Source organism: Arvicanthis niloticus, chromosome 29, assembly GCF_011762505.2.
Source record: "Arvicanthis niloticus isolate mArvNil1 chromosome 29, mArvNil1.pat.X, whole genome shotgun sequence".
NCBI lineage: Eukaryota > Metazoa > Chordata > Mammalia > Rodentia > Muridae > Arvicanthis > Arvicanthis niloticus.
This window is the reverse complement of record NC_133437.1, coordinates 25,171,143-25,196,468: the sequence shown is the minus strand read 5'-3', so window position 1 is coordinate 25,196,468 and position 25,326 is coordinate 25,171,143. Positions and strand designations below refer to the sequence as shown.

Sequence of the window (25,326 nt, the reverse complement as noted above, 5' to 3'; positions counted from 1 at the left end):
CATAGCCCTCTTGTACCTCTAGGAGCCCCTGATGTGTGGTTCTGTGCTCACAGCTCTCAGCTAGCATTTCCTATGGCCCCAGCTGGGAGCTGGGGGTGGCATGGCCTGGCTCTGGGTAGTGACATCATCGTAGTTTCTCCCTCAGACCAGTACCATTCTTGGTAGGCAGTCTGACCTGAATATCTTGCAATTACCCAAGAAGTCCTGTCACCACCTTGCCTACTAGACACATAAGGAATGGAGGTAGGGTGCCTTAGGGCTGGGCCTCAGTGGCCATGGCTCGACTGCCTCTTCCCACCCTCCAAGCAGATTTGGTCCAGACAAATATGGTTAGACCAGCACTAGGCACCTCTCTCTGGAAGTCCGGATAACAGCCATGCTGACAGCTCACACACACATCCCCAAGCCCCTCAAGGCAGTTCAGGGGTCAGGGAAGGGCAAGTACAACAACAAACAGAACCCAGGAGGGAAACCTGAACCACCAGGGTGGGGCTGCCGATTTTGTCCTTCCTCCTGTTGTCCCCACTAGCTTGCTCCCAAGTTCCAGAGAGCCCTGGTCCATTCAGCCCTGAGGTGGATGCCACCGGGTGACCACTTGAGCCTGTGTCTATACTACTCATGATCTGTTCTTTATCTCTATGGCTGGCTGGTCCATTTTGGCTTCTCCAATTTGTAACCTAGGGATTGGGCCGTGACAATGTCTCTCAAGCTTCTTTAGGAAATGCACTGTCTGAGCTAGGAACCAGCCCAACACCCTCCTCCACTGAGTCAGGAGTCTTCCGAACCCAAGATACAGAGGAGCAGCCCTGGCCTCTTTCCTCAGCATGAGGCAGCAGCCCAGGATAGCACCTCCTTGCCAAGCTACTTTTAGACACAGCACCCAGCCTAGGTGCCCCCACCTCGTCCCTGCACAGAGTTGGCTGGGCCCCTGCCGGGGGGACACATGCCTTCCTCATTCTCCCGGTCCTGTTTGCTGCTCTCAGCCAGCCTCCTCGCTCTCTCCTCCTCCTGCTGCTTCTGCTGGATCCTCAGGTACAGGGCCCTCTGAGCCGAGGGCAAGAAGTCGGGTACACCGGCGCCCGCCTTCGGCCGGCCTGGGGGCCCTCCCTCGGGGAAGCTGTCAGGCTCCAGAGGGTGCTCGGGGAAGAGGGGCTCCCCAGGCTGCCCCGGCAGCTCTTCGTAGTGCCCGTAGTCCTCTGTGGCAGGGAAGAGGGTTTGTGTCGGGAAGGCCTCCGTTGGAAAAGCCAAGCCTGGTGGCAAGTGTGAGGATGAGGATGGCCACCCGTCCCCTCCTCCTCCTCCCCAGGCATGGGTGCCTTGAGAGTCCAGCAGGATCCCACAGTGAGCCAGCTGGCAGGGAAAAGGTGAGGCCCAGGGAGGCCATGATGGATGCTTATGGATGTCAGCATAAATGCCTGCATACACCTCAGGCAGGATTCCTATAGACCGGCCGTATCCCTCTCAGGCTAGGTAGCTGCTGCTATCCTCACAGGAAGCAGGCTTGGTTTACCATATGCCATGAGAGATCTCACAGCTTCTTGCAGGTATGTCCAACCATTTGACATTGTAATGTGATGTTGTCATCTACCAAGTTCATGCTTGAGAAAGCATGCAATCAAAGTAAACAAACAATCTCTCTCTCTCTCTCTCTCTCTCTCTCTCTCTCTCTCTCTCTCTCTCTCTCTCTCTTACATACACACACGTTCTAATTTTGTTCATTTTTGAGACAAGAGCTCACTATGCAGCCCTGGATGGCCTGGAACTCTCTAAACAGACCAGGCTGCTTTAAACTCACAGGGATCCACCTGCCTCTGTTTACTGGGATTGAAGGCGTGAGCCATGATGCCCAGCACAATCACAATGCTTAATTAAGTTTCAGGTTTTGCTGTGCTGCATGCTCAGCTTCTCTCAGCTGTGTGTAGTGCCTGCGCTGCAGGGGACAGGCCCGTAAGAAAGTCACTGTATCTCCCAGAAGAGAACAAAACATGCTAAAATTTCAGTCCAGCTCAGGGCATCCCCACAGCCCACTCTGTCCTCTAAGGATTCCTGGACACCAGAGTTACTGAGTACATGAGCACATGGAGGGGAGGGCAGGGCAGGGCAGGGCAGGGCAGGGCAGCTTCCCTTGCATGGCCACAGCAAGTCTTCCCTCCCTGCCCACCCAGCCCTACTATGCACATTAGACACAACACCACTGTCTCACTGTGAGTCCCTGGACTGTAGGGTGCTGAGCTAGAGTGCCCAGGTCTGTCAAAAGTCAACTCTGTCCCTTGCACATGTGATATGACTTTATCTGGCTGAGACAATATACTGAGTATCAGAGATGTGGTCCATGCTACCAAAAGAGGCAGTCTGGTATTTTAAACAGTTTAAATAGAAAAACTGGGGACTGGAAAGATGGTTCAGTGGGCTACTGCCATACAACTGGATTGCCACCACAACAGAAAGCAAAGCAAGGCATGGTAATGACCTGTGACATCAATACTTGGTAAGTAGGCAGGGTGTCCCAGGATCTAGCTAGCTATACTAGCTGAAAAGGCAATCTCTTAAGTTCAAATGAGTCTCTGCCTTAGATGTACAGTGATCAACTGACAAATAGGTCAACCTGGCCTACACACACCTGCATACTTCTTATGTGCACTCCTATATACAAGTATATACCACAAACTGCAAAACTGGTAAGAACTCACAAAGTGACAGGTGGCCTGCTGCCAGAGCCTGAATTTGGTCATACATGAGCCAAATGGGATGTACTCTATGCTACAACTACTGCATGAGGAGCTGGGGATACAGGCTGAGGCTTCACCTCCATAGAACATCAATCACCGGAAGGCTGAATAAGTGTACAGAAACCACAGCAGCTCTGTGCTCGAAAGATTAGTTCCTGGAACTCACATTATAAGCTCACTCTTGCTGTAGAGACACCTACCATCAACAAGCCAACTAACTCAGGCCTGGCAACAGCTCCTCCCTCAACCTTGGTGTCCTGCCTTTTCCAACATCTCCTGAAGCCCACTGTTGAGCACGCACCATAAATATACTGTGGATGCTTATGCTCCCACACAGGCTCCTTGTGCTCTGAGGCAGCAGTGATCCTCACACACCCAACACAACAGCCTTTAACTTCGGTAAAGGGCTGCGTATGCTTGGCACCCATCCTTCTAGTACTCCTTCCAGCCCTACACAGCACATACATACAGGTCACATTGGCTCCAACATGCCAATTCCAAGCCACGTAACCCGTCTTTGCACTCTTGGCTACCTCTTGGCCTCCCCCTGGGTGTATCTGCTGTCAGCAACTGCATGGAAACCTGGAAATTCCCACCACTGTTCTGGTTGGTTGGCAGTCTCACTGTATCCTCCCAAGTGCTGGGAACCACAAGAATGCATGTCCCACGGCCCTCTACTGCTCTGTAGAGTGAGCAATAACACAGTGACACCCACACCCACATATGTTAAGATGTCACTCTCTCATTCTTTTATAGATGTATAGCCATCTCTGCTTTCCTCAGACAAGCTGGCCAGCTGTGATACCTGGCCACCTTCTCAGAGATGCTTCAGATGACTGTCCCTGCTAGGCTGTATCCCTCCAATCTACACAGTCCCATGTTATTTTCTAACAATGGCTAATGCTGAAATGAGCCATCTGACCTCTCTCTGGTTCCCTCTACTAAAATGCAACTATAGCAAGGACAGGGACCAGACACGCTGAGCTTTGGTCCTTCCTCCTTCCTGAATCATCCACAGGCAGCCACAACAGCTATCCTTGACCATACTGAACACTGAGGTTGCTAACATCATAGGACAGAGGCAAGAGCCTGTCCAGCCAATGGTGTCAGACAAGCAGAGTTATGGAGCCCAGCACCACCAGGGAGAGGGGCCTTGTCTAGGGCACTTGCCTTGCTCATGATTGATGCCACGCGCTGTAAGCACAGCTTCCTAAGGTATTTCTGCCTGCCTCGTGATTGATGCCAGGCACTATGAGTACTGTTTCCTACACTGACAACAGACACCAGAGTCCTTCAGCTCCCACAAAGCAAAGGGTCCCATAATGCTTAAAATACCTACAGAACAGGAATGGGACTGGAATACTGCTGTAAGACTGGACCAAGGATGAAAAGCCACTTCTGATCTCCATGCTGCCCTGGTGAGCCCAGCTCTGCAGCCTAGCTGTTGCCTACATACCTGCATCTCCAACAAGACCAGGCTCCATTTCCATGCCCTCTTGCTGGGGGTAGAAGTTCTCATAGAAGTTCTGAGCTGGTGGGATGGGAGGCATCATTCCAGAGTGTGGGGAGTCTCCAGGACCATAGGGCATCATTGGGGGGCCACCAGGACCCATGGGAGGGCCAGGGTTCATGCCAGGACCCATTGGCATGTCAGGATGCATATCAGGGTGCATGTCAGGGTGCATGTCAGGATGCATGTCGGGGTGCATATCGGGGTGCATATCTGGATGCATGTCAGGGTGCATGTCAGGATGCATGGGCCCCCCCATTGGCCCTGGGGGTCCCATGTTGGGGCCAGGACCCATTGGCCCTGAGGGTCCACCAGGTCCAGGGAACCTAGAAGAGGAAATGGTCCTTGTGGTGAAGCTGCTAAGGAAAGGCAGCAGCACCCAACCAGTAAACCTGCAGTGCTCAACTGGAGCCCAAGGCCAGGAGCCCAAATGGGGAATGACAGCTTCAGAAGGACAGAGCCCTGCCAGGCCATGCTCCTGTGCTTCTGTGGGCAATATACTCACCTCACGCCCAGTTTCTCAGCTAGCTGCCCTGTGGGCCGCACCACAATCTCAAACAGAGAGGGGATCTTCTTGTTGTACATGTCCTGCTGTAGCTGCTGTGGGGACAGTGGCTCATGTGCTGGCAGGGACATTTGAGGAGGCCCAGGAGGTGGGGGAGGGGGTGGTGGTGGTGGAGGAGGGCCACCTTGCATGGGCCTGCCATTAGGAGAGGTGGGGGCTGGGGGTCCAGGGGGCCGTGGAGGCGTAGGCAGGAGCCCCACACCAGGAGGTGGCTTGGGCAATGGGTTGATGCCCTGCTTCTTCAGCTCTTCTACCTCCTTCTCATCCTCAGCACCTGCTTCTGCATCATCAGCCAACATCTGTGGGAAGCAAAGTAAGTCCATCAGAAGGCTGCACCAAGTCAGACTGAAACACTGAAAACATACACCTGCTGAGGGCCTTTAGAGCACAGGGTCTAGGACCTAATTCATCTTCTTCATCACTCTGGGCATAGTGATACACAATTGTAATCTTAGCACTGGGGATGAGGAGGCAGGAAAATCTCAAGCTTAAAGGCAGCCTTCCTTCATCACCATGGTTCCCATCTACAATGTCTACAGGCCTCTAATGACCTGAGGCAGGTTTGTCCAGCAAGGCTTCAAACCACAGCACACCTCTCTCTACCAATATCAAGTGTGAAAACCTGGCCAACATCCTTAACAATCTGAGACAGCTACCAGAGAGGACAGGCCTGAGGCTCAACACTAGTGGACATTGTAGGGTAACAAACTAGATGGAAGCAGTCTTGCTGACACCCCATCTTCTAACATGGACAGCTCTACAGCTGGTCTTCCCTATGTGTGAAGCCTTTTACAACAGACCCTACAGCCTAAGGAGGAGGATGAGTCTGTTCCTAACCTAGTCTTCTAATCTGAGCCCAATGACATGAACGTGCCAAACACCCATGATAAAATGACCAGAGGACAGAACATAAACTACCCATCAGCAATTTCCGCACAAGAGGAGAGAACACACAGAGACCTGTCCTTAAACTCCCCTGTGGCCTTTCCATACATGGCCTCCCTACTAGCAATGACCACTGCTTGTTGACCATGGCTGCTCAGGCTGAGCTGTGTCACCAAACCTTGCATTAGAGTTGATGCTAGAATCCAAAGGTCTATCATCTATGTAAAAATGACAGTCATCACCAGGTATGGTGGCACGTAACTTTAATCCCAGCACTCTGGAGGGACAGACAGGCTAATTTCTATGGATATAAAGTTAGCCTGGTCTACATACTGAGTTCTAGAACATCCAGGGCTACAGAGAGAACTTGTCTTAAGAAAAAAAAAAAAAGTGACGCTTGCCACTTCCATACATATACAAATAAGGTAGCTGTGACAAATTCTAAGCTTTTGCCCAAACAAAAAATATACAAATGTACTTTAACCAGTGACTGGATGAACAAACCTAACCATCAGCAGAAGAGTTCAACCTTGCAGGCAACTGTATTGAACTGAAGAGACCCACAGTGCCGTACGCAGATCAAAAGTGCACTATGGCATGCACAAGACAGACACACACCTCTTGCCTGCTTTACTCTACAGTTCTACTTAGAAGACACTTGTTTTCTCTGTTGATGACGGGGATCAAACCCAGGGCCTTGTGAATGAGAGGTACAGGTTCTCCCACATAGTTACCACCTGTTCCCCATTCCTATGATACTCCAAACTATACGGGCAAAAACCATACGGGTAGTTGTGTTGTTAAAGGAATGGGGGGGGGGCATCTACAGAAAGAGAGAGATTCCAACTGTTGGGATAAATTGTGTGTGTGTGTGTGAAGTCTAGATTGTATAGAGCAGACACAAATCTACATTGTTGGTCAATACCCACAGATCTGCTGGGCAGAACTTGGGATCTAAAGACAGGAGGATCATGGGTTCAAGAATGTAGTGAGTTCAAGGCCAACCTGGACTACACAAGACTGTTCCAAACAAAAACAGCCAGTCCATCACAGAGTAGTGGCAGTTTGTAAAGAACTCAGCTGTGCAGGTTAGAAAATGCACCAAAGCCAACCAAAAAGCCATCCAGGAGACTGCCAAGTAACAGCAACGGGATATGCGGTCCCGGATTAAAGCCTCTGTGAGACGTATGTGACACATATCCCTATTCATGACATTACTGTGGGTGGGTGAGAACTTTCTCATCGTGGGAACTAGTGAGCAAATGAGGATATGAGAAACTCAGGAAGTAAGAATGCCTAAATACTTTGAGTTTTCCTTTTTCTCCTTTCTGTTTCTAAATTAAAATTCAAAATTTTAAAACTTTTTTTCCATTAAAAAAAAAAAATCTCTGCTCAGCATGGTGGTGTGCACCTTCAGTTCCAGTGCTCAGGAGGAGGAGGCAGGTGGCTCTCTGAGTAAGAAGCCAGCTTGATCTACAGAGCAAGTTCCAGGACAAAATACCCTGCAAACTTAGCACTGAGAGAGTAGGCAGGAGTGATGAAGAGGTCAGCATGGGCCACAAAGCTAATGCAAACTTAAATAACAGAGGATACAATGGCACACGCCTTTAATCTCAGCACTCATCCCGGTCTACATAATGAGCTCTAGGACAGCCAGGACTACATAGAGACCATATTTTTATTAAAAAAAAAAAAAAAAAAAAAAAAAGCTGGGCAGTGGTGGCGCACCCCTTTAACCCCAGCACTTGGGAGACAGAGGCAATCGGATTTCTGAGTTCAAGGCCAGCCTGGTCTATACAGTGAGTTCCAGGACAGCCAGGGCTTCACAGAGAAAGCCTCTCTCTTGGGGAAAACAAAACAAAACAAAACAAAAGCCACTACCGCTCCCCAACCAAACTTCAAAAACTAAAACAAAGTTACAAGAAAAACTAAAATGACCCAGGGGGCAGGACTGGGCTCCTGCTTTTGAGTGTGAACACTGAACGTCCAGCAGGGGGCGGCCTTTACTCAGACTGATGGTCCTTCCAAAGGCCAGTGATTATATCCTGTAGGGACTGGATGCTGATCATCCAGCTCTTAAGCTGATAGGCTCTCAAAGGAGTGACAAAAAGAAGGATCCCCACTAACTACTACCAATCTGGGGAAGAGAAACAGACACCATGATGAGTGTCAAATGGCACCAGGTTTGTGAGATCCTGGTCCCACTCCCTTCTCCGCAGGAGTCCCTGTGACTACATTTCCAATCCCTGGGCATCTCAGTCTCTCTATCCAATACAACACCACAAGGTGACAATCCTTTCATTCCGCTGTCCCCAAGGGAATCCAGTGCAGCTGCCTCAGGTCAGCAATTAGGATGCAGCAGGACCCCTGCCTCCATCTCCTGTATGAAGGAAATGTATGTGATGTACAGACAAATGTAACTTGCAACAGACTCTGATCTTGCAAAGGTTATCTGTGCCAACAGAGTGGTGCCAGGCTCCTGCTGGCCTTGCCCCATGTCACCTCAGGCATTACCTTATCTAGGAGCTCTCGTGTCTCTTCTGTCAGTGGGTCATGGGAGAACATGCAGTCATCACCATTGATGCAGTTCCCAGTGGTGTGGTATAACTTACACGGAAAGTCACGTTCATGATTAATTAAGGCAAATGCTTCTTCTCAGAACCCACCTCAAAGAACAAACAAGCCCCTTTATTTTGGAGGTGAGATGACACTCAGGGTTGTGCAGTGGCTGCCAGTGGCTGTTTCCAACACTGCTTCAACTCCAGAGCAAGTTCCAGCCCACAGAGTTGAACTTGGAAAGAGTCCTCAGACTCTCTACAGAGAAGGGGAGTAAAGGATGTGGGCTTCCCCAGGTGAAGATGTGAACAGCTCAGACTGGGTAAAAGGGGCAAAAGGAAAGCCGACTGGTGAGGTCTCAGGAGCAGCAACACAGGACAAACACAAAAGTTACGACGGCGAAGGATATCATGCATGTAGGGGCAGTTCTCAGCACGAGCACAGAACCCTGTAATGTAAAATTTGCACAGCTCTCGCTTCTTCGGTAGCTCAATGTCGTGGCTAAAATTGCAGTGGTCTCCCTGGAAAAAGAGAAGACAGACTAAGGGTTTAGAAAGTAAGTTCTGATTCACCTGTGTCTGCAGAGGGACCACAGACAAGAACACATCCCCTTGGGAAATAGTCTCCCAAGTGATTCTTCCCAACCCAGGCCCTGCTCCCTAGCCTGAGCCTTCTGCTCAGGCCCAACCTGTTACTTCCTGTTTCTTCCTGTTTCATCTCTGCCCTTCCTTTCACACCTACACTGGCCCACACTATTTGCTGTCTGGCAATAAAAACTCATCACAGAAACCAGTTCTACATTCTGTCCTTCTTAACTGAACCCTGGTTTTGTTTGAGGAAGGCTGCCTGGCTAAAAATACCCCATTTTCCAACTTCTCTTGTTTTGCCCACAAAACACAGGTAAAAGCTTCTAGGCAAGGTATGTCCTGAAACAGATTTTCTTGTGGCAGCCAGGGGAAGACAAAAATCTGTCTGTCGGAAATTTGATATGTAGATCAGGCTGGCCTCAAAGCCAGTGACTTGCCTGCCTCAAAATCCCAAGAGCTGGGATTAGAGGCCTGTGCTACCAATGCCTGGCATCCTCCCAGCCCAAGGATATAAAGTTCAAAAGCACAGCAGTCGTTATACAAGCACAGCCCATGATGACAAATGTCACAGGCTTAAGAAAGAAGGAGTCTAGGTCCCAAGGGAAACACTGACCACAGCAGAAGCCTTGAATTCACTAAAGCCCCAACTAAGATTCCTGATCTGATTGACAAACAAGTATGTGTTGAAACCAGGAGAGTCAAGACTGAGAATAAACCTAATGGTGGCTGCTGTGCACGCCTTTAATCCGAACACTCAGGAGGCAGAGGCAAGCAGATCTCTGAGTTTCAGAACAGCCAAGACTACACAGAGAAACCCTGTCTCAAAAAACAAAAGAGAGACTAAGAGTAGTAAGGGCTATTTTACACATTTTATATATTATTCTGTTTAAAATACCTACTTCCTGCTTCCCAAGGGAGCAGTACCTCTCAGGCATATATGTCACCTGGCTGCTGCCTTTGTATCGCCATCACAAGCCAGCTGTGCTGTAACTAAATAGTCACACTTATCTCTTCCACAACTCTGATGTCCAAGGCTGATTCTGTCTGGAGTTTTTAATAATTCCTTTCCAACCTTAAAGTTCAGCTGTGTAATGGGAACAGAGTAAGCCCTGAGGATTTACTTGAGACTCTAGAGACTAGACAAACATGTCTACCACAAAGTAACCTACACCTCAGACTCTCTACACATCTTGCTCTGATTCCTCTTACCCTGAGAGGAAAACTGAGTCTTCTAGGCTGCCCACATGTCTCCTGGCTCCAAGAGGTGCCAAGGGCAGGCTATCACACAGTCCTTCCCATCCCCAGTAGTGTGCACTGTGGCAGCCCATCCACGTGGGTCACATGTCCTCAGGTGGTACTCTTACCCACGTGCATCGTCCCTCCACGAAGTACTTGCAAATGACTTTGCCTTTCTTGTCAGACTGCTGGTGGGGCTTGTCATGATCACTCCTCCGGTAGCTTCCGCCACCACCATCCTGTGAGGAATGTAGAAGAAAGGATGGGAGTGCATAAGTACAGAAAGAACAGGACAGGTGTAGACAGCTTCTGTCACATGCAATGCAGTACTCAGATGGGAAAAACTCTGGCACCTGAGCCGTGCAGGGAGAGACCCCTCCTGGAGGGGGTAGCGAAGCCTTTTCTGGAAACACTCTTGAACGTCAGGGTGCACCATGTTAACCTTCCCACTTTAGAAACTCAACAAAATGGCTGCAGGTACTGCTAAAGTATTGTTTCAAACAGAGGCTTGTATCAACAGGGCATCAACCTGGGAAACTGGTGAACACCGATCAGCCCATGGGTAAGGGGTTGATTGGGACAGGGGACAGGATCATCCTTCACAGAAGAGCTCATCAGAAAACAACAAGCCAGGGCAGTGGTGGCACACATCTTTAGTCCCAGCACCCAGGAGGCAGAGGCAGAGGCAGGCTGATGTGTATGTTTAAGGCCAGCCTGGTTTATAGAGTGAGTTCCAGGACAGTTAGGGCTACATAGAGAAACTCTGCCTCAAAAACAAAACAAACAAACAAACAAAAATCCCAAATGAATGAATTAATAAAACAAATGATGGTAAAATAAAATAAAACAACAACAAATCTCAAAGTTGCCTTGGTCAAAACCTTAGATCACAGGGACTGGAGAGAGAGAGAGAGAGAGACTGATCACTAGTTAAGACTGGTTAACAATTTGTTGCTCAGTGGATCTCTGAATTCAGGGCCAGTTTGATCTACAGAGTGAGTTCCAGGACAGCCATGGCTACACAGAGAAACCCTATCTTGAAAATACTTTAAAAAAAAAAAAAAAAAAGGAAAGAAAAGAGACAAAAGAAAAAAGAGAGAGAATGAGAAAAAACTGGCTGCTCTGCCAGAGGACCCAGGTTAAATTTCAACCCCTCACAACTACTTGTACCTCCAGTCCCAGAGAGTCCAATGCCCTTGTCTGGCTTCTGTGGGTACCAGGCACATAATTAGTGCACAGACACAGGCTTCCAGGCAAAACACCCATATGCAGAAAAATTAATACAATTAAGAAACACAACACAAAGAATGTACATCAGGTTGCAGGAGTAAACTCACGCCCATGTCATCATCGTAGAAGTCCTCATCGTCATTCACCCCGCCCTTGCCCATTCCGCCTCTGCCACCTCGACCTCGGCCACGGCCCATCCCCTTCCCTCGGCCTCCTCGGGAACCACGGCCTCGGCCTCGACTTAACCCTGTTGAGAAGCAGAGAAGGGATTTAACTTCTCCGGCTAAGCCAAGCAGTCACTGCAACCCAGCCAGCACAGCCTCATGAAGCCCACCTCGACCTCGGCTGTCCTTGGACCTTCGGTACTGGCTCAGCTCCTTGGAATATTCATCATAGTCATCGTCTCCCATGGGCTCCTCACTTTCTCCATACTGGATTCCAGAGAAAACAAGGCACAAATGTCATGCTAGAGACAACACTGAGTTAACACTGAGTGGCAGCATGTGTGCTGGGTGGTCCCAAGCCCTACCCTTGCAGCCTTCTCACTTCAGACTCTAACCCCATTAGGCAGAGCCAATCACAGGGCCCCTGGGCACAAGGGACAGCTGTACAACTTCAAGAAATGGGTCACACAGTAGATACAGAAGGCAGGGACAGAATGGTGTGTATTCTACACATCCCTCCTGTGCCTGCCATAAGAGACAGAAGGCATTCTAGAAGATACTCAGAGAAGCCCTGCCTCAGGACAGGGTTTTTGTTATCTACTTTTTCCTTTTTAGCCACTAAGGATTTTTTTTCCTTTCCAAGAGGAACCTTTTCGAAGTGTGCCTGTCACTCCAAGCCTTCCTTCCCTTGGATACCCCACCCACATCCTCCTGTCTTAGTCTCACCATGCCCACCTGAAGGACTTGTAGCCCAGGGGACCTGCCAATCACACTGCTGGCCCCAAGAGCTACGGAAAACCTTACCTCTATCTCCTCTTCGTAAAAGTCCTCTTCGTCCTCTGGGTGCTCTCCCATGGAGCCTCGGCCTCGACCTCTGCTGCCCCTGCCCATGCCTCGGCCTCGAGATCCTCCTCGGCTCCCACGGCCCCTGTAGCCCCTGCCTCGGCCTCGGCTACCTGTGAAATGATTGGGACAGTGAGCCTCACACGGCTAGAGACTACAACAACAAGGAAGAGGGGGGTCCCTTTTCCTGTATCTTCCTTGAAGCCTCCTCTTTTAGGAAGCCATCCAAGTTGGCCCACGCAGACTACAATGCCTCTAGTTCCCTCAAAGGGGTGACTTGGCACTCTGGACACATAGCTACTCCTGTCCTCATTAGCTGGTCTCTCACTACCTGTCTATTCATGGCTGCAGTGTCCAAGACAGCAGGCACCAGCTCTATGTGGCTAAAAATCCCAGAACCTATGGACGGCACCAACTGGAAGATCCCTATCAGATTTTAAAAACTTAGGGAGAGAACAGCACAGTCTTGGCATCTGTTATAGACTCTAGTACGACTCATGTGTGAGTAAAGGAGTGCTGCCTCCAGCCCCGTGGGAAAGCCCAGACCAGGGCCTCCACAGCGGAGCCTGCTGCATGGGTGTCCAAGAGCAAACATGAAAACAGCACTTTCAGCAGTAACCTGGATCACAAGTCTAAGAAACCAAGCTGGAAGATCTTTAGAAGCCTCTATCAGCTAGCTGGTTTTTTTGTTTGTTTGTTTTAAAGAATCCCTGAAGGAGATTGCCTTCCCTCATCTTCCCTTATGCATCCAGCCACAAGTTTATCAGCTTTCTGGGGTCCAAAGTTCAAAGGTAAACATCTAGTCAGATGATGAAAAGTCCAGGCCTGGAAGCAAGCAGAGCTGGGGCCTCTAGCTCTCCTCAGTCTGGCCCAGATGAGGGACATTTGCTGGCCCTGTGTGTCTGTTATCCCCAGCCCGCAGTGTATAACTTTTGTGCACTTCAGCTATCTTTGAGTGACTGCCTAGCTCTCTTGGATAAGGCTCAGTATAAGCCAGCTGCAGTCGTCTCCTTGACCCCTTAATCTCCAACCGCACCAGCCACACTGGCCCTGGAGAAGTACTAGGAGGGAGGGGAGGGGAAGGGCTCACCTCTGCCCCGGCTGCTGCCCTCCTTGGCACGCCGGTATTGGTTCAGCTCTTTGGTGAAGTCATCATAGTCTTCCTTGCCCATGTCCTCCTCTTCATCCCCCTCGTACTCTCCATACTGCTCAGTCTCGTAGTCCTCGTACATGCTGTAGCCCTTGCTATCCATCTTGGAGTAGGACTTCTTGGGCAGGGGTGTGTTGTGTGATGAGGAGTATTGCTGGTGGGACTGTTTAGGAGAGAGTAGGGGACAGGGTGAGCCAGTGCCCACGACCTACATCAAGCTACTTAGGTCACCTTAGTTCTCATAACTTGTATGTCTGGAGTTTCTACTGTCCCTGGTTTACCACTGGTTCTTGGCCTCTCTCCAGACATGTTTAACTGATGGGCTGGGGGACAGCAGTACATCCACATGTCTGTCTTTAAGAGATGGGCCAATACCAGGCAGTGGTGGCACATACCTTTTATTCCCAGCACTTGGCAGGCAGAGGCAGGAGGATTTCTGAGTTCGAGGCCAGCCTGGTCTACAGAGTGAGTTCCAGGACAACCAGGGCTATAAAGAGAAACTCTGTCTTGAAAAAACAAACAAACAAAAAAAAAAAAAACCCCAAAAACGAACAAAAAAAACACCCCCCCAAAACAACAACAACAACAACAAAACAAAAACCAAAAAAACCAACCAAACAAAAACAAAACATTAAGAGATGGGCCAAGGTTTAGAAGGAAAGAACAAACAGGAACCCATCGTCTCTGGAGGACTAAGGACAAGGATGCAGAGTGAGCAGAGCTGGGAGAAGCTGGCGTTAGGAGGAGTTGTTTCCTTGTCCAAGCTTTCCCTGGGACCTCTGATTTCAATGAATAGCCTGCTTGGCTGCCATAGCAGACTGCTATTTCCAAAGATACCTTCCAAGATGCCTTTCAACAGGTGAAGTGTGGCACATTCAGACAGTGAGGACCACCTTAGCAATGGAAGCTATAGGCAATGAAAATACTTTATTGTGGTTTTGAGACAGGGTTTTATGTACCCTAGCCTGGAACTCTTTTTTTTTGTTTGTTTGTTTTTGGAGGGGAGCTGAGGTGGTAGTGGTTCAAGATGGGGTTTTTCTGTATAGGCCTGGCACTCTTCTGTCTCCATAACCCAAGAGTTGGGATTATAGGCCTGCACCATCATACTGGCTTTAAACACATTGCTAAGGCAAGGTGTAATGACCCTTGTCTATAGTCCCATCCATATGGGAAGCTGAGGTAGAAAAACCGCTTGAGCCCATGAGTTCACCATTGCCCTCCCTAGGTAAAAGTCAAGATGTGGTCTCAAAACTGAAAACAAAAACCAAAACAACAACAAAAACCCACCTCTCAGCATATTTATAAGAAAAACTGAGCCATGCCCTATGTGCTCTAAAATATAACATCGAGTGGCTTTGGTGACAGGGCTGAGGAGGTTTTAGGGCAGTAAAACCCCTGTAAACAAAGCTCAAGAAGTTACAGGAAACTAATCCAAGAGGGAGTACAAATGGATACTAATGTGTCCACATCCACTCATGAGCTGTAACACTGTAGCATACTTATGCAACATTTCAGTGAGGGCTGGGCTCAACTACAAAAGGAAACCCACACTCGCTACAGAAAAATGCAAAATACAGATAAACAGATGTACACACTCAAGCTTTTGGTCTTATTCGGACCCCTCCTCTAGAACAGAGAAGATTCCCTTCCCCAGTAATCAGTCTCCATTACTTTACTAAAACCTTCTTTATCTGCTACAAATTGGTGCATGATGCTGTCACAGGAAAAGGCTTTAAAAAAGTACCATCACAGGGCTGAAGAGATGGCCCAGAGTTAAGAGCACTGGCTGCTTCTCCAGAGAACTTTGGTTCAGTTCCTAGCACCTACACAGAGGCTCACAACTGTCTATAACTCCAGTTCCAGAGGATGCATATGGTGCCAGACAGACATACACAAAAAAAGACACTAAAACAACAAAATGAAAAGATTTTAATAATAAAAAAAGGTGTCATCAAACCCTGCCTAGTCAGTTTTATTATTTTCCTTTTTCCCTGGTTGTTTTGTTTCCTTGTTTTTCTAGACAGGATTTCTCTGTATAAGAACAACCCTGGCTGTCCTGGAACTCACTCTGTAGATCAGGCTGGCCTCAAACTCAGATTTTCACCTGTCTCTGCCTCTCAAGTGCTGGGATTAATGGTGTACACCACCACCACCACCAGCCCTAGCCCATGGGTTTAAAAGATAGGGTTTTGCTGTGTTGCTCAGGCTAGGCTCCAATTCTCTTGCTCATTATTCATTCTTATATGTACGAGTGCTCTGATGCATGTTTATCTGTGAACCACATGCATACAGTGTTCAGAGACAGGAACTCCCAGAACTGGGGGTCTACACAGTTGTAACTACTATGTAGTTCCTGGGTCTTCTGCACTTAACCACTGAACTGTTCTCCAGCTTCTGAGTCCAACTCTTACTGTTTCTGCCTCACCTTTCCTAGTACTGGGATTACTAGTTTGTGTCAGCACTTCCTGTTTATATTTAATCTTCTATGGTTTATTATCAGTAGTACTGGTGGCAGTGGTGCTGCCCATGGTCATGAGCACAGAAGCAAGCACTAGACTCCCGAGCTACATACCCAGCCATGTTTTTTTCTTATGCTTTTCTGAGAGTGAAAGTATATACACACATGGTAAATTTATGGTTAAGTTCAGAGTTGTAATGGGGTATTTAACTTCTAACTGCACAGCCCTGATGATAATTTACTCTACTGGCCAGTTCATTCTCTTGCCAATTTCCCACAAAAAAAAAGTCACTTATGAACAGTTGGAAGCAGTCAACTGTGACCTGGACGAGTTTGACATACTGTGTCTTGCCAAGCTACGGGGGAAGACTTGACACTGGGCAGGCTTAGGAGCAGCCCTTGTGGAGAAAGCCACTGCCCTGGCTCAAACCCATACATTCCAACTCTTTTGTTTTCCTCATCCATAAAAAGGGATGAAAATAATACCCACTGTCTCTGGTACCACCCACCTGCCCCATACTAGAAGACACAAGACACAATATCACTCACTGGTGCGTATGGGGGACTATAGTCCCGGTACTTGCGGTGACTCTTCTCACTGGGGCTGAAATCTGAGTCATCTGAGAAATCCGAGAAGTCATCGCTGGAGGAAGCATGGCGCTGCAATGACAGTGATAGAGGCCACACTACAAGTGAGTCTGCTGCTGGCAGGCCACCTTGGCACAGCCAGCCCCAGGACACGCAATGCTGGAATGTGCCTGGAAGGACTGTGCTCAGAATGAAAACTCCTCCCCTGGGGGCACTCAGTGGCAGCAGAGCATAAGTTACAGATCTTTATAAACTGTCTGCAGGCCATGGATACTAGGAACGGCTGTTACAAAGAGTGCCTGCTGGGCAGACAGACAGGTCCTGAGCCAGCAGTAGAGGTGTGGGGAACCCTTTGGGACCTACTTTGTGCTTAGATTTCCGCCTTTTCTTCGACCTCCTCTTCTCCTTCTCCCGTTCCTTCTTCCGCTTCCGTTTCAGCCTCCTGTGAGACTTTTCCTCATCGGAGTCGCTGTGGTGCTTCTCCCCCTTTTCTTTCCGACTCCTCTCTTGTCCTCCAGGGGCATCCTGGATCTCCTCAGCCCCATCATCTTCCAGTTCACCTTCCTCCAACTCACCATCTTCCCTGCAAACCAACCCCCAAAACACTGTGACCTCGGGACTGCAGTGGAGCCTTTTGAAGCTCTAGGCTGGTGAAGCACGTAGTAGCAGAGAGCCCAGAGGACATGGCTAACAGCTCTAGTGGCTGGAATAGGCCCCAGGAGGATGCAGGGCCAACTGGCTTAACTGGGTCACAAGAGGTGGAGGGGTTACCACCAGAAAGCAAGGGGTTACCACCAGAAAGCAAGGGGTACATCTTAGTGGTAGGGTGCTTGCTTAGCACACAAGAGGCCCTAGGTCCCAGTCCTAAGCCCTGAAAAATGAATAAATAAAAAGCCAGGCTAAGTCAGGCATGGTACCACAAACCTTTTATCCCCTCTGCCTCTAGGGAGGCAGAGGCAGGGGCAGAAGGATCTCTGAATTTGAGGCCAGCCTGGTCTACATAGAGTTTCAGGCCATCCAGTGCTACACAATGAGACCCTGTCTCAAAATGAAAACAAAACAGAAAAACAAAAAATAACACTAATAAAATAATGAATAAAAAGAAAGGTGCTAGGCCGGGCAGTGGTGGCGCACGCCTTTAATCCTGGCACTTGGGAGGCAGAGACAGGCGGATTTCTGAGTTCGAGGCCAGCCTTGTCTACAGAGTATCAGGACAGCCAGGACTACACAGAGAAACCCTGTCTCGAAAAACCAAAAAAACAAAGAAAGGTGCTACGGACAAACCTACTTCAAGTTTCCCCACCATTTCATAGCCTAAGTGTTCCCAGCAGAAAAGCAGCAAGTCCTGTGGCCGCAGAGCTGAGGAATGTGACCTTGGGTGCTACCACAGGCTCCGAAGGACCCAGCTGCCCAGCTCCCACATCTCTCCTTTACAGCATTACTTAAAACCTACTGGACCACAGAAGTTCATTTGCAGGGAACCCCAACCGGCACACTCTGGTTTTTAGAGAGAACCTTGTGAACTTGTGTTCTACTAAAGACCAAGATGGTAGAGCCAGACCCCACATGTGATGAGTCCTCCCTCAGCTGATCCTTGTTCCTTCTCCCAGCTGACTCTCTTAGCTTGCCTCTAAGTACTCCTCCCACCCGACGTTTTCAACTCCATGTTTTTCCATGTCAGTAAAAGCACTCACCTAACCTAACAAGCTATGAGTCACCCAACAGGTCTAAATAGCTATGGAAAGGCTGAGGGTGGGGGCAGGTATCTGTGGGTGGAGTCAGCGCAGGGTCAAGAAAGCAGGAGTCCACAGTGTTCAAGCCAAACCCACAGACACAGATGTTGCTAAGTACAGAAGCTGGCAGAGTAGAAAAATCTTTTAAACTTAGCTAGGAATAATGGGAGACAAGGGAAGGCTGATCTCTTGAATTTGAGGCCAGGTTACATGATATCAGGCCAGCAAATACACAGTGAGACCTGCCAGGCCTGCCTGATGGTGCACATCCTCACTCCCAACACTCAGGAGGCAGAGACAGGAGGATCTCTGTAAGATCTAAACCACTCTGGTCTGCACAGTGAGTTCTAGGATAGCCAGAGCTACAGAGGGCCTGTCTCAAAAGACAAACAACAAATAACACACACACATACATTATTTTACAGCTCCCTATGTTCCTAATGACAGCAGAAAGGTACATAAATGGACATAGACGCTCCTGACTCCTCAGCTAACAAGGAACAAAAAGATTATAACAACAGTGGCAAGAATCAGGGAACTGAAGCTGACCCCAGAGGAGTGCAGGCTGAACGTCAGTCTAGGCTGCCTGATTAGCATGGTCTAGGGTCCATCCTATACCACACCAAAAAAAATAATTTTTCAAAAATGCAACAGAAGCCAAGCAGTGGTAGCACACACCTTTAATCCTAGCACTCAGGACCCAAAGGCAGGCTAGGACAGCCAGGACTTGTTACACAGAGAAGCCCCATCTTGAAAAACCAAACAACCAAACCAAACCAAAAAAAAAAAAAAAAAAAAAAAAAAAAAAAAAACCACACCCAAAAGGATAACCAAAAATCAGGACAGGGAACAGCTCCCCAAAGAAGCTTTGTGGAAGGAGGAACCAAGCACTCAGAAGCCCTGAGGGTCCTAAAGGGCTCCAATGGAAACAACAAGCTCTTTCTCTAGCCCTCCACAGCTTCAAGAGGTGCTTCTCTAATTAATCTTGAACCCAATTTCAAAGGCCCTAGGCTCAACTCCCAAGAGGCTTGGCCCGCAAAGACAGACAAAGTAGAGGTCAAGGACAGCACTCACACAGCAGGGCATAGGGCTCCTCACACTTTGTCAAAGGCAAGCATAGGAAAAGGACTCCACCTGCACCAGGAGACAGCCAACTCTGGAGGGGGCAGGGTACTGAGCAGCATTCCAGTCAAGGGAGGCTCTCTGTAGGTGCGTCTCAGAACCAGCTGCAATGGAACACCTGACTAGGAAAACTGGGCTACTCAGTGATGTGGTACCCGCCTGCCTGCAGGGATAGAAGCAAACCTACTTAACGACTGATAGGAATTGCCTTGGTTGGGGCTTGAGAGATAGAAGAAGAAGGCAGAGCCTAGGAGCAGACTAGAGCCAGGCAAACTGTTATTCCACATGGAGGAAGGTTAAGGACCAAGGCCACAATGGCACTTGGCAAAAGGGTACCTCACTATCTCCTTCCCTTCAGTTTCCTCATAAGAAAACAGCAAGAACCACAGGAAATTCAGTCCATCTGGCAGTCTTGCATGGCCCCTCACCTAGGCACAGGGCTACACAGGCAGAGAAATGTAGTTCAGGCTGAGGCTGTACTGGCCATGACAACAGTGTCCCACTTCTAATACCCTGGCAATGTGTAACAAGATTATCCAAGGAATTCATGAACCTTAACTGTCATCAAGAATCACAGAGCTTTTCTTCCAGGTCTCTCTACCCTACAAAGACTTTTCATCAATAGTGATTCTTCCTCCAACAGTGTGGCTAACAGGCCCAGGCATATATCTGGGCTCAGTGAGAGCCACATACACAAGTTTCTATAAAATGAGCTAGCACATGTTTCAAACTTTGTTTCCCTGGAATGAAGATGCTAAAATAATATAAAGTGTTCGGAGATGTAATCACGCATGACATCCACACGTGTAATCCCAATCAGGAGGCTAAGGTAGAAAGTCTCTGGTTCAGGGCCAGCCTCAGCTATAGAGCAAGATTCTGTCTCAAAATGCCAAAAAAATTTTAAAAATAAATTAAAAGAACTGTTTGTGTCTTAGGAGAGGTACTGGGAAGGTGACACTAGATTGGTCACTACATCTGCAGAGCCATCCAGCTAGCCCCTGCCCTCAGCCCCTAGAGCCTTATATGATCTCTGTCATGGTCATGCTGCAGATGCCTTCCCAGCTAAGAGGCCTGTGTAAGCATCAGGTCTGACTACTTTCTTCAGATTATTCACTAGAAAGAAGAATAGAAGCCCATTGGGAGAGAGCAGATATCCCAAGGGCCATGGACAGAAACAGCTGAGAGATTTATGAAAAGGCATTTTAACAGGCTGCCAGAAAAATCCATGTCAGAGAGGGATTAAACCCCAAGGGAGCACACTTAATAGATTGTGACATAATCCCCAAGAAGAGTGGGGGAAGCCCCACTGCACTAATCGGCTCCACCTAGACCTGCCAACCCCTCTTGAGACAGGTGCCCAGAGGGAAACACTACAGCTGGGCTGCAAAGACCTCAACTAGCACTGCACCTGCCTGCTTGCAGCCAGGGCCACTGCCAGGACCCCCCGAGACAAGAAACAGCCATCCTGGGGGACATCCATAGAAATGGGAAGTGGATAGCACCTTGCCTCCTGCAAGACTGCCTCCAACCTCCTGAACAAAGCTTCTCAAGCATTTAATTTCCATTTTGGGGCCCAAGTGCAGCTCCTCTTTGAACAAAGAATACATGTGGACAATCTAAGTCACACCTTCTGAGCCATCCCCCTCCCCCAGGGCCCTTAGTTTACTGGGCTCAAAGAGCATGGGTGTGGCAAAAATACTCAGATCTGGTGTTCTCAAGCAGGCTCAGTGACTGGACTCTATGCTACAGACCAAGTGATAACACAACTAGCTCTGCCTCTTTCCTAGAACAGGCTCTCATTTGGACAATGGATAGCCTTATACGATCTTCTGGGGTGGGAAGGTTAAAAGATATAAAACAGACAAAGCCCTGCATAAGGAGCAACCATACAGTAAGCAACACAGTGGAAGCTATACTTGTCCAAGAAGGCACTGAAAGGCATTGTGTGTACAATCCTAGCATGGGGAGGTGGAAGCAGGAGGATCAAGAACGCAAAGTCATCTTCAGCCTCAGAGCAACTTTGAGGCTGGCCTGGGTAGTTTGAGAATATCTCAAAAACCAGAACCCATAGAACAAGATAGTACGGTAGTACCAATGCACACAACATGGAGAAGCCTGAAAGTCGGAATGTGACCTAGGGAAGATGTGGGCAGAAGCACCAGCTGGTTCTTCTTGGGAGACACTGTTGACTACCCGACTGCAAGTACCTATTTCACTGTGGCCATCCTCTCAGGCAATCCTGCTGACAAAACAGTCTCTTCAACTAATCTACATGGGACTACAGAGCCTCAGAATGGCTGACCAAAAGAAAAGGACAGGCAGAGCTAACAGGGAGGACAGTGAGACCAATCAAGCTTAGAAGAAAAGACAGAGACCCCACAAGAAAAGGAAGCTTGTAGCTCTCAGCAACTCTATAGAGTATTGGGCCAAATTAAAAGCCAAGAGCTTGGGGTTTACAGAGGTTTACAGGGGTTTGGGGGAGAACCACACCCAGAATACAAATGGAGACTCATGGAACAGTGGCTATTACCTGAAGCTCATTAGGCTGCTAGGTTAATGTGAAGGTCGGGGTTATGATCATTAACTGACCAAACTCTCAACAAATTCCTGGGTAGGCTCTGAATGACCCATTAACTGGGGATAAAAATCACAAAAATTATGAGGCCTTGCCTCTTCGAATTCCTAACAACCAGCTTAAGTACAGGAGTCAAGGTCAGTCACTAAGAGCCAAGGCAAGGAGCCTCCCCTTTAGAAGGTTGGCCTGAGCTCACACTTTAAGAAGCCTCCTTCCCCAACCCACGACCTTCCCTTGATCTAGGAAGTGGTACAGCAGCCAAGGGGGACTGCACTGAGGGCTTTGCAGAGCTAGGAGAGCCCTGAAGTAAACCTCTGCATCTCACACATGTTTGTCAGTGTCCTTAGTACCCAGTTCATCAAACAGAAACCAAGAGCAAGTGGGCTCTGTGTTGCCCTCCCCTTAGCATTCGCAGGCACAGTCATAACCTGTTTTGTGATGTCATTTTGCCATCTCCATAGTAACATGCCTGCCTTGTGACAACCAGCTGAGACACTGGCACAAACCAATCACAGAAAGAAAAAGACCAGCTGATGCCAGCACATGGATCTGAAGCACCTAGAGCACACCACATACAGGGCGGCCAAGCAGTCTGAATCAGGACTGGGTATAGCAGGCACTTAATGGCTAATTGCTAAATTTGCTAAGAATAATATAAGTTTTCAGTATACACATATTTTTTAAAATCCTAGCCAGGCAGTGGTGTCCACACCTTTAATCCCAGCACTCATGAGGCAGAGGCAGATCTCTGCCTCATGAGTGCTGGGATTAAAGGCATGGAGTTTGAGGGCAGCCTGGTCTACAGAGCAAATTGTAGGACAGTTAGGACTACATGCATATGGTCTCAAACAAAATCCTTAATGGAGCCCACAGTCACATTCTCAGGTGTGCCTTTCCTGAAGTATATGCTCTTTCTCTTACTCCTCATGTGTAAAATCTGTATTAAAAATGTCTTTTGGTGGCTGGGCAGTGGTGGCGCACGCCTTTAATCCCAGCACTTGGGAGGCAGAGGCAGGCGGATTTTTGAGTTTGAGGCCAGCCTGGTCTACAGAGTTCCAGGACAGCCAGAACTACACAGAGAAACCCTGTCTCGAAACCCTCCCCCCCCCCCAAAAAAAAAAAAAAAAAAAAAAAGGCTTTTGGTAAACTCCAACTCTGTGCTGGAGACCTGGGTCATCAGTGTTCACTGATCTTCCTGAGGCCATGGGATTCCCAGCTCCCATGTGGGACATAACTATCTCCAGAGGAGCCGCTGGCCTCTGCTGGCCTCTGTGAGCATCAGCCACTCACATGCTGCACGTACATTCAGGCAAAACACTAATATGCATAAAATACAAATCTTTAAACATTTCATTCTTAAGAGCTTCAAGCCAATTGTGAGAGCTTATGCCTACAATCACAGTACTGGAGAGGCAGGAGGACAATAATTTTGAAACCAGCCTAGACTATACATAGCAAGAGTCTCACTTTAAAATCAAATTAAAAAAGAAAAAAAAAAAAGATGGCTCTCTCAAACACAAATAAATTGGGGAAAAAAGGGGGGGGGAGATGATAGGCTAGTGTTGGGGGCCGACTTTTAGCAGAAAGCGGCTATCAGCTTTGTAGCCATCTTGAGCCATATACCCTGACATGAGACTTGGATTACAATAGCCTACAACAGCTGAGCACACTCTGATAATCTTGGTTTAGATACCTTGAGATTAAAGGTGTGTGAGATTAAAGGTGTGTGAGATTAAAGGTGTGTAATTTAAGAGTGTGACTTAGAAGTGTAGAGATCAGATTTAGAGACAAGACCTAAGGGCATGATTAAAGGTGTGACCAAAGGCATGGCTTAGAAGTGAGACATATAAAGGTGAGAGGCAGACAGAATAGGAGAGAATCAGACTATAGGGAGAGAATCAGACACAGTAGAGAGAAAACAAAGAAGCGAGAACTTGGAAGAGAACTTGGAAGAGGTAACTTTGAACTTGGGGAGGCACTAGGGACTAGGAACTTAAGACTTGGGACTTGGACTAGGAACAGAGACTGAAGAATAAACGGGATTGAATCACACTCTGTCTGATCTCCATTCACTCTCCGTCCTCACTCTCTCTTGCTGAACCCCAACCCAGGAACCGGAGCGGCAGCTTGGGCAGGGATACAGTGGCCGCCAAGCATGGAGTGGAGAGGGTCTCAACAGGCTAGAGTTGGGAAACCTCTGTCTGTATTGCTTTCTGTGCCTTAGGGTCCTGTGGAGTCAGAAGGCAGTCTGCAGTGCTCACTACTAACATCTATAGCTCCATGCTGAACTCATCCTTGTCTCCTCTAATCACCATAGGCTTTATTGCCACCCCCATTTTACAGATAAGCAAACTGAGGCTAAGACATGGGAAGGAATCTGCCTATAGGGTCCCAGCAAGAATCAGAACTGAAAACGGAAACCAGGACTCTGACCCCAAAGCCCAGCTCTTTATCTCTCTCTAGCTTTAAGAGAACTAGAAATTGCTGGGCAGTGGTGGCACACACCTTTAATCCCAGCACTTGGGAGGCAGAGGCAGGCAGATTTCTGAGTTCGAGGCCAGCCCGGTCTACAGAGTAAATTCCAGGACAGCCAGGGCTCTACAGAGAAACCCTGTCTCAAAAAACCAAACAAAACAAAACAAAACAAAACAACAAAACAAACAAACAAACAAACAAACAAAACAGAGAGAGAGAGAGAGAGAGAGAGAGGGAGGGAGAGGGAGGGAGGGAGAGGGAGAGAAAAAGAAAAACTAGAAATCATCTGTATAGGGAATAATTTATTAAACAAAATAAACAATATGTATATGAAATGGATGAAATTTGAGATGAGATGGTTTATCAAGTAAAGGTGGAAGGGGAACCCTTCATCAGATCAGGACAGCTTGACTAAAATGAACACTGTCTTGGGGTAGAAGCGATGAAAACCCCAAAAGAAGAAATTCCAAGTTCCCCAAGGAAATGGATACCTGTATTTCACAAGCTGTAGCCCCCACAATGAGGTTCATTCAATCACAAGTCAACCTCGCAGAAACCTCTAAAAAGCCAGCCCAGAGGAACCTCCCAGAAACAAAGTAGCCATTTCCTCTGTGGGAGTAGCTATTGTCTGACTCCCACCAGTCGGCAACCAGCCCAGAGCAACAGGCCCTCAGACACAGGCTCTTCCAGGAGCTAACTCTAAGTAACTATCTCACTCTTTGCTAAGCCATAAGGTACCAGCTGAGTTGCTTTGGATGGCTCAAAGCCAAGGCCCCTCATTTCTATTACTCAGAAATATCTACCTAGTTTGGACAAAGACCCTGCCTTATACTTTTTTAGGGGAATCGATATTGTCACCTAACAAACTGAACATAAAACACGCTGAACAAGCACTCCAGTACTCAACTATATTCCCTGCT

The 25,326-nt window shown here is 48.3% G+C and overlaps 1 protein-coding gene across 1 annotated transcript in view; it reads right to left on the bottom strand.

The window, feature by feature from the left end:
* Nucleotides 1–25,326, bottom strand: part of Zc3h4 (zinc finger CCCH-type containing 4) — a 38,217-nt gene that overhangs the window by 3,664 nt on the left and 9,227 nt on the right. The window contains exons 3-14 of the mRNA XM_076927352.1: nt 16,865–17,084; nt 16,463–16,573; nt 13,396–13,618; nt 12,267–12,418; nt 11,633–11,729; nt 11,406–11,545; nt 10,197–10,307; nt 8,655–8,766; nt 8,204–8,313; nt 4,745–5,103; nt 4,186–4,565; nt 948–1,196 (exon numbers count right to left, since the gene is read on the bottom strand). Of these exons, the coding sequence (XP_076783467.1) occupies nt 948–1,196; nt 4,186–4,565; nt 4,745–5,103; nt 8,204–8,313; nt 8,655–8,766; nt 10,197–10,307; nt 11,406–11,545; nt 11,633–11,729; nt 12,267–12,418; nt 13,396–13,618; nt 16,463–16,573; nt 16,865–17,084 (2,264 nt within the window). The remainder of the gene's footprint in view (nt 1–947; nt 1,197–4,185; nt 4,566–4,744; nt 5,104–8,203; nt 8,314–8,654; nt 8,767–10,196; nt 10,308–11,405; nt 11,546–11,632; nt 11,730–12,266; nt 12,419–13,395; nt 13,619–16,462; nt 16,574–16,864; nt 17,085–25,326) is intronic.